Raw genomic sequence first — 9,864 nt, 5'->3', positions numbered from 1 at the left:
CACATGAATATCTAACGACAGCCAGCAACTTTATTCACACCGATCAGCACTCGTCCTTTTACTCAATGGGGGATGGATATCCTCACCGTACCGTTCCCTCAAGCGATCAGGCAGAGAAAATTCTGGATAGTTGTCATCGACTATTTCATTAAGTGGGTCAAGTCTGAGCAGCACGACGAATCATCTACCCTAGTCATGTGTCACTCAAGCGTTCACTTCCAGATGATCTCCTGGATCACCATCGGTCCCTAAACATCTAATCATTGTGCTAATATTTCCGCCATGAATGAAAGATAGCCATAAGGGCACAACCGGGTCGCTTAGCTCGACTTCATGGATTATCTCAGCCGGTCAGCCTCATCAACAGAATTACTTCTATTGCATGAGCTGACAAGTCTAGTTCGACCTAGAAAGTGAAGGGCCAATAATATACCTCAAAATCGACCACAGTCCATGTGGAGGACTGGCCAATCACAACCCTCCATGAAGCCTCCAATCCGCCAATCACAACCCCCTCCATGTACCCTCCATGTGGCGACAACCCTTTGAATTTCAAAATCCACCCATAGCTGGCAGTACCTCGGCTACAATCGTAGACGGTTTCCCAAACCGCACCTACAAGATATATAGGACGAGATGCACGTGCGACATGACCGCATGCGATCCTCGAAAACGTGCGGTGGCCAACCCCTGTGCCCGAATTCTCCGACAATCGGCATCGGCCTTCGCTTATATAATCCAATCCTAGGAGACCTTCCAAATAAGTGCTCTAGAGTTCTAGCAAACCATTGTACTATTGCTCTCTAAACCTCCACTGTTCTCTAAGCTTCATTCTCACTTATCCTCCGCCGGAAATTCTCCAATAAGAGGACTTCTTCGTCTTTGTTGTTCAAGCTGAACTTGATGGCGAACCAGAATCCCAAGTGCAGCCTCAACATCCTAGCACGGTTTTGGGTGCACCGCCGTTCTGCATGGCTCGAGCAGTTGACTGCTGAGACCCCTAGCAACTTTTTTCAGTTCAGTTCCTCAATCAAACCAATTTTCAGCAGCAACAATTTGTGCAGTTCTATTTTATATGCATTTTAATTTTTCAACTTTTGTTATAAAAAATTAAGGTAGTTGCAATGGAAGTTCATAATGCACAATAACCAGATCATCAAATTGTTGGGTATATAGGATTAATCCAATGGTTGTTTCTGAACTTGGTTTTGAAAAATAATTCATTATGAATCAAGATAAACGATAGCCATCCAAGATGAAACAAATGGACATTATTTTCCAAGTTCAAGCCAAAACAGATTTGGAGTATTCAGCTATCACTGACACACTTGCACCCTTTATTGGACAATTTGGGAAGAAGAATAGAACAGATACACGCTGGATTGGACCATTTAAAACTAGTGAGAAAGCGTTTTGGAAAAGAGGAAAAGATGTACCTCGATATACCTCTCCTCCTCCTACTTCAACAGAAATCGTCACCTTGTGGCAGTAGTAGGAGCGTAGATGATAAAAAGAAGAGTATGCAATTTGTTAATTTTGAGAGGTCCTTTATTGATTATGAGAAGATATATTCAAGAATGGAAAAGATCTGTTTTGTAATTTTATAGGCATCTAAAAGATTGACCAATTACTTTTTGGCAAACCAAATAATGAAGGTCCGTAAGTCCACATGAGTTCAAGAAAATATAACACAAGAAGCAATATCACTTGAGGCAATACAAAATGACAGAAATGCTGAGGAGAGGGATTTGTATAAGTATAAATACTACAATAGAATAATAAAATAGAAGTAATGAAATAACTAGAGATCACCTAGGAGAGTTTGCATCCCAAGGCTCTTGCTCCAAAATTTGTTAGCCTTGTTCTTTGATCACAGTCAATACCTTCAAATCCCGAGAGTTGCTCGATCATCACATGGAGTAAGCACAACTTCCTTTCACAATTCACTGAGCTATGGAGTCAATATTGTAGGTTTCGAAAGAGTCAGCAGCACACAAAAGAGGAAAGTCATCAACGAAATCTCAAAAGAGAAGAATGCATGGTTATTTATAGTTATGAGGTTTTGCAAGCATGTAGAACTTAATCCTCATTTCTATGAGAATACTATTTATAGTTATGGGGCTTTGCAGCATTTCCTGACAAAACAAAAACATGAAAAATAGACAAAAAAATTAGTCAGAATTCATCCTTGGATCAAACTAGCTGTAAAATAACAAAGCCGTAATTTTTCTGCAACTTCCTCAATAAATTTCAGCATGATAGTTTTTCACTTTGTTGATTATAACTTCTTCATCCGGACTCTGATTGAAACAGTTGAAGATGCATTGGAAAATTCATTTGATAGCAACGGCAGCAAAAGTAGTAAAAGTAATCTCATTTTAAAATTTAATAATAGTAACATCAGATAATGTCCATTTGATCTTCACAGAAGTATTCTGAATCCATTCCACACCATCACACTTCAAAAAGTACAGGAATGTATTTAATTTAAACCAACCAATAAATACCTGGAAAATTGATCGATCGAGTAAAAGCTTTTGAACAAAGCAAAAGTGATCGCAAGATATGAAGACAGAACAAGTCATTATTTCTGATATCCAACATTGGAACCTCCCATAAACATTTTAGGACCAACCTGTAGCACGTAGAAACAAAAACTCATGCAACCCAACTCCAAAGAAATCCAATTTACAGTTCCTTTTATCCTTATATATAGATTTAACCAAAAAAAAAACCATTGCAAGATAGTGGATCCTTTGGTAATGTTAAAAATAATTTTTCAAAGCAGAAAGAAAATGCAAGAAAAGAACAATTGGATTGCATTACATTCGGGCTAAAACCTGATGCCTCCAAATCTTGAATAAACATCTTCTTTCCCATAATGTATGTGCTGGAATATCTTGAAAAGAACATGAGTAGCACATCATATCTGCTTTCAGCATACAAAATAATGTCATGGGTGAAGTTAATAGAAAGTAATGACAGTACGAAGCAATATATCTTCTACTGCATCTCATCATCCAAACAATTTAGAGAACTGGAATCCAAATGAGAAATGGAAGGCATTCAGTCCTTCAATACGGCATCTGACTACAAAAATTAAACAGCAGGACAGTTAAGGGGAGTATTCACAGGGATTGCAAGAAACACCAACAGATACAACATCTTTATAATGGCCCTACTTTAAGGTTGTTCCTTTCCTTAAAATTATATTTGGCTAGTTATTTGAATTAGTTATACTGATATGCAGAACAAAAAAAAATTCTATGAAATCCGAGACTTGAATATGTGGGGTCACAGTGTTCATCCAAAATAACAATGGCCATCAGCAGAAATTCAACAATTACAGCTTTACAGAAGGGTAATATTTTATGTGAAGCAAATAAAATAAAAGATGGAAAGTCTATGCTATTTAAGAGATTTGCCAAGATAAGATATGTTAACTGTTCCAAACTTTGTCAGAATGGCCGATGTTCGCCTGTCCATAAATAGTTTACCAAAAGTTCAGCCAAAAAAGCCCGTACACTTAGATGATCCGCATAAGCACTTTTTGGTTCTTCGATAGCCACCACCACTTCTCATCTCTTCATCTTTGCTAAAATCACGTCCACTCAGACCATAATCATAGGTTAGCTCTGTCATGGGAGGAATATGCTTACTTGCAAAGAACATGATATGTGGATATTGATCATCACCATGATCATGCAGAACTGGCTGCCAGAAGACATTAGGAGAGCAACTGTGATTCATAAAGCGGGACACATTGCCCATATTCTTTGCACTTATGATAATCGGCAACGTCTTAGAAGACTCACTTGAGTCAAGATGGCTAGGTTCTCCCAATAACTCAGGTCCATAATTCCATTTAAAAGTCTGGTCAGCATGCATTACTTGAAAGACATACTCATCTTCCTCGCAAGTTTCAGCCACTTTACATTTATCAATAACTTCGCCTACGTATTCACAGATAAAAGTGCCTGCCCGAATAGGGTCCCAAGAACGAAGACCCCACCCCCCGGTCCCTTGTCTTGAAAACTTCAAAGTGGAGTTGGATACCCTTCTGCGTCACTCGGTTCCTGCAATTGAAAGAGCACTGGCAAGAAGCACCACACTCATATATTAAAGGCTTACGACTCACAAGGATTCCAATGGAACTATAAGGAAGGTCAGCCCCATTTTGCTGCAAACAAGAACAATTGACATCACTTGGGAGGCAGACATTATTACAGTTGCAGCCTTGCAAAGGTTGCATTGAGCTAATAGGACCCAAATAATCAACTTTAGTGGTATAGGTGAAATGGCTAGGTCCCTTCTCATCATCAACATCATTTACAAGACAAACAGGTTTCTTTTCAATGCCAGAGGATATGTCTGGTAATATGACATTGTGTCTGGATGATGGATTTTCTTTCCATTTCTCAGTTTTCTTCCATACTGCAGTTCCATCAGGCTGCCCCGGTTCTCTCAGTAATTTATACTTAAAAACATTAAAGCCCGATTTTCTTTTCTCCACCCATGACTCATGTATCTTATAGAGGCCATCATAGACATAAATCTTGCCATTTAGACAGCTAAAATCTTTAGCACTACGAATGACCCTAATCTCATTAGCCCGGTGCAAGCTTCTCTCCAAAGCAAGATTACCCCTTTCAAGTTTCTGGTCATCCTTGCTAGAACTTCCCTGGCCACTGTAAATCAGGACATCCGCGTTATTGTCTTCATTTTCATAAACACCAGCAGAAACAATACTAAGAGCCACAGGATCATCCTCATTCCCGAACCTAGTAGTCATATAATCAATTCCTGCAATGCTCTGAGAATGCAGCCCAACCAAACACATTTCAATCCTAAAGTAGAAAATATCTCCAACCTCAACTCCAGGTACTTGCCCTATCCTCTTGATCATATTAGCCCGGAGGTCATTGTCCATCATGACAGTCCCAGCCCTCAAATCCGAACGTTGTTTCACATCCTTTATTTCATCTAATTGCTGAAGCCTCCTTCGGATGGCATCAAACGTCATAAGGACCACTTCAACAGACTCACGGGGTTCATCTGACGAGGAGGGCAGTGCTAACAAGTCATTACCCTGAACTCTCCTTGCCCTCCGGCGCTTGACCTTCTTCCCGTCAGTGCTCTCTATCTCTGAACTACCCACCAGATAGCTGTTCCGCTTAATTGTCCTTCCAGATGCTGAAGTGGCACAATTCACCAATGAGTCTTCTTCATTCAAGGGCATGACAAATACAGGTGGAGTCTGAAATGGACGACTGCATGGTGTGTCGTGTATAGAGCTATTAGCATCAAAACCTTCTCCAATATGGGCAGCTCCATTCTCAGAGTTCAGAGAAGCTGGATCCACAGGTCTCTTGTTGATGTCTTGGGCTGCAGCAAAAGTTGGGAACAGCGGAGTGAAGCTGGAAGGATACACAGATTTGGCGGCAGTAGCAAAGGAACCAAAGGGTGTGACACAAACAAAAGAAGGGGCCTCAGGAGGAGAAAATGTGCTCAACCCAAGTGGAGCAGGGAACATCGGAGCCAAGGATCGCAATGGCTTCACATCCAACACTACAGGTTCTTTGGGCAAACTGGGAGCACAATTCGAAGGTTCTTCCATTGCTGAACACTATCAAATAATTCAGCATTAAAATTTACAAATTTCATGCACTAACCCCTTGCTTATTTTGAAGCGACCATATGAATGTCCTCATAGAATGGTTGAAATCAAAAGAATTTCCAGAAAATAGATAACTAAACAGAGAAAGGAGCCTAGAAATGATTTTAAAAAGTTAAAAAAATCGATCTTACCGCAGAAAAGGAATAAGTGGAGAGAAACCAATATGAGAACAGTAGCTTTTGAGCAGAAACACTAACACTGCAGAGATAGAGAAGAAATAAAATGTAAAGAGAAGATCGAACTAAAAACTAAAACCAGGTACGGTTTCAGAAGGATCAACATAGTGAAATATAGAAATCGGTTTCAGAGAGATCAACATAGAGAAGCAAAGAAACCCTAGAATAGTGAATTCAGAGATAAAGGGGTTCTAGATCGCCGAAATGCGATCTTGCTGAAATGTGCATTAAAAATCGGATTTTTAAGGGAGTTCGAAGCGAATTTATAGATCCGAATGCTAAAAGATTTGCATTAATCAATTCTTCGGAGCGAACAGTCAGAGGGATGATGGATTTAAGAATCGAAAGAGCAGAGAATAGATACCTGAAATGGTGTGGTAGGATTCTAGAGTTTGGGTTCCTCGACAAACAAGCCTAGGTCCCAAATTTCGGTCTGAGGGGCTCTCTGTTCACCTTCGACAATTTTCTCCTGAAGTAGTTTGGTTTTGATTCGCTGGACCCTCGGTTTTCACTATTTTTCACATTCTATTACAAGATGGGTGCTGATTTTTTCTATTTACGACACATTTTTTGGGGGCTCCCAAACCAGACTGGGGTTGCATCTGCTGCGTGGAAGAGTGATGATCTTCTTTCGCGATATTGGCCGTTGGAATATATTTTGCACAGATCTCAAAGTATTATACATAGATATATATATATATATAATACTATGGTGGATGCATCATACATTATGGTATGGAGACAGCCAAAAAAAAAAAAAATCAAACAGGAGCGCACCAAGTAATCCACTCTCCTCCACCAAAAAAAATTGTGGAAAAAATTAATGAGCACGCGGTACCTCGAGTCGCGTGCGCGTCTGCCAACAGGTGCCTATTAGCGCCCGCTGTGATTTACGTGGGCGTGCGCCAGCCGGCAACCACGTCCCCGAAAAGCGGACGCATGCCAGCTCCCACTGGCCGCATAATTACAGCGGATGTGTCCGCAAAAAGACCGATATGCCCTTGCAGTAAAACTCTATAAATACCTCCTATTTTATTCTATTCGGCACACGAAAAATAAGAGAAAAATAATGAAAAAATTCTGGAGAAAAATTATTCCTCCTCTTAGCCACTTCTTATTTTTATTTTTGCAATTTTGTTCAACAAAGTTTATTTTATTCATTTTATTTTGTTCTTCATTGGATTTGCAAGTCCGATCGGATTCAATTTGGCTTATTCTGAGACGTACCGAAGACTCGTATCTCTGAGGAGGATTGCCAGGAGACCCATATGTGGGGGAAACCACTTCATTGGGACAGCGTCTACGCACTTCGACCTGTCTTCAATCAAGTTATTTTCTTCTATTTTTATTTTAAATTTAATATTAGTAGATATGTAGGATTTGCAATTTTGTGATTTAAATTTATTAAATGAATAGATTTATTTGTGCTAGAATATATTTCTTTTGTCTATAATAGATTTATTTTGATGCCGAATAATATATATATATATATATATATTATTTCTTTTAAGTTTTTTTATTAATTACAATTATAGCTTGATTTGCTTATTTAAGTGATATGTTGCTAACAATCCAAAGAAGTGTTTTTTTATTTTTTTTGTTAGTAATAAATAATTCATTAAATCCTTTATTGCAATTGTGACATATTAGATTTTAATTATAATAATTGTTTTGCTAGCACAAAATTAATAATCACTTATTATAAAAAAGTAATAATTTGCTTAACCTCCAAGAGGTTTATCATACCTCCATTTGGACTCCTCAAGAAGTAATTTTCAGATCCCATTCAAACAGAAAAGTCGAAAATTGGTTGATCCATAATAACTAATTCATTGAATTGATAAATTAGATCTCAATTATAATAATTCTTTTGCTAGCTCTAAATTAGTAATCAATTATTACTAATTCGAAAAATTCAAACGGAAAATTCGAAAATTGGTTAATCCGTAATAATAAATTTAAGTTTGCACTTAAGCTTTTCTAAAAATTGAATTTGTGTGATTTCTAGTGATTATATCCACTAATTAATAGTGTCAAAGAAAAGCTTGTCAAAATGGCATACGTGCCTAAGAAAGGCTGGTACTCAAGTGAGTCTAGTGCTCCACCACCAATCTAGAGCTGATCTGGCTTTTATTTTTTGGATATATTAACTAGACATTTAAAATTCAATACAAATTTTAGTACAATCTTTTGACATAAATCTTTTGCCTTCATTCAGATTTTTGTCTCTTTACTAACCTTGAACCTATGGCCTCTAACACTAGTGACCACCTTAGTGCCAAATCTGAAAAATTTGATGACCATAATTTTAGGAGGTGGCAGAACCAAATGCGGTTCTGACTCACCACATTAGGATTGATCTCAGCCATAGGTAAGAGCACTACTAAAGTTGATAATGGGTCCAACCCAACTACTTCACGACCTGCTACTTGCCAAAATCCAAACCCAAACCGGAGTTCATCTTCCTCCCACACTGAACCTTCTACCTTCACCAGCATACCCTCTAGGATACCTGATGAGATAGACTATCATTGCATCCATAGAATTCTAGGTGCCCTTTTTGAGAGGCTGTATGGCATTTATTACATAGTGAAGAGTGCCAAAGAACTCTAGGACACCCTAGATAGCAAATATGGTCTTGATGATGCTGGGGTAAAAAGAATTTATTGAAAAAGAATTTCTAAGTGAAGGATTGTTTAAGTTGAATATAATAGTTTCTTCAATAAATGAAAATTCTTTGATCATGAATATAGAACCTCCTTCTATTTGGCATGGTAGATTAGGTCATGTAAATTATAATACAATTAAGCAGCTAATGAATCTAAATTTAATACCAAAAAGTGATCTTAAGAACCATGAGAAATGTGAAATTTGTGTAAAAGCCAAACTCCCTAGGAAGCCTTTTAAATCTGTTAATACAGATTCGGATCTATTAGAGTTTATCCATAGTGAAGTTTGTGACTCTGGTAGAACTTCTAGGAGAAGTAACAGATATTTTGTGACCTTCATAAATGATCTATCCAAGTTCTGTTACATCTATCTAATTAAAACCAAGGATGAGGTGCTCAGCAATTTAAAATTTTTAAGATCGAATCTGAGAACAAACAGGAAAAGAAAATTAAAAATCCTTAGATCAGATCGGGGAGGTGAATATATATCTAATGATATAACTCAATTTTGTGAAGATCATGAAATCATTCATGACGTGATTGCTCCCTATTTTTCCCAATCAAATGGAGTAGCAGAAAGGAAGAATAGGACTTTAATGGATATGATCAACTCCATGCTTATCAGCTTAGGAGTATCTGCGAATTTGTGAGGGGAAGCTCTAGTTTCAGCCTGTTATATTCTCAGTGGGATTTCCTCTAAAAATAATGATCTAACCCTATATGAAGTTTGGAAACATAGAAAACCTAATCTTAGCTATTTGAAGGTATGGGGGTGCTTGGCAAAAGTGAAAATACCTGATTTGAAGAGAAAGAAAATAAGGCCTAAAATAGTGGATGCCATATTCATTGGATATGTAGCCACTAGTAATGCCAATAGATTTTTGGTGATTAATTCAAAAGAAAATAATATTAATAACAACACTATCATAGAAGCCAGAGATGCAACATATTTTGAAGACACCTTTCCACTTAGGACTAGAGTAGATCGTGGTATAGCTAGTTGCTCTAGTAGAATAAAGATAAGAGAAATAGAAGTAGAAGCAGAACCTAGAGGAGTAAGAGATCTAGGGTAGAGAAAATATTTGAAGATGACTTCTATACCTTTCTTATAGAGGACTCTCCAACTACTTTTGAGGATGCAATGAAATCCTTGGATTCATCCTTTTGGAGAGAAGTTGTGGACAATGAGATGCAGTCAATTATCCAAAATCATACTTAGGAACTGACTGATCTTCCTTCTAGCTGTAAAACTATAGAGTACAAATGGATCTTTAAGAAGATACTTAGGCTTGATGGGTCTGTAGATAAATGTAAAGCTAGATTGGTTGCCAAGAATTTTACT

General features: G+C 37.8%; 1 protein-coding gene across 1 annotated transcript; it reads right to left on the bottom strand.

The window, feature by feature from the left end:
- Positions 1–3,262: 3,262 nt before the first annotated feature.
- On the bottom strand, positions 3,263–6,452 carry LOC103722129 (histone-lysine N-methyltransferase, H3 lysine-9 specific SUVH1-like). Its single transcript, XM_008812571.4, is given in 4 exon segments — positions 3,263–4,017; positions 4,019–5,619; positions 5,809–5,875; positions 6,218–6,452. Coding segments are annotated over 2 exon segments (2,112 nt in total). The 5' UTR covers positions 5,618–5,619; positions 5,809–5,875; positions 6,218–6,452; the 3' UTR covers positions 3,263–3,504.
- Between the last annotated feature and the right edge of the window lie 3,412 nt (positions 6,453–9,864).

The sequence above is a fragment of the Phoenix dactylifera genome, chromosome 11 (assembly GCF_009389715.1).
Source record: "Phoenix dactylifera cultivar Barhee BC4 chromosome 11, palm_55x_up_171113_PBpolish2nd_filt_p, whole genome shotgun sequence".
In the NCBI taxonomy this organism is placed as follows: Eukaryota; Viridiplantae; Streptophyta; class Magnoliopsida; order Arecales; family Arecaceae; genus Phoenix; species Phoenix dactylifera.
The sequence above is the reverse complement of the archived record's forward strand: the minus strand, read 5'-3'. Positions and strand labels throughout refer to the sequence as shown.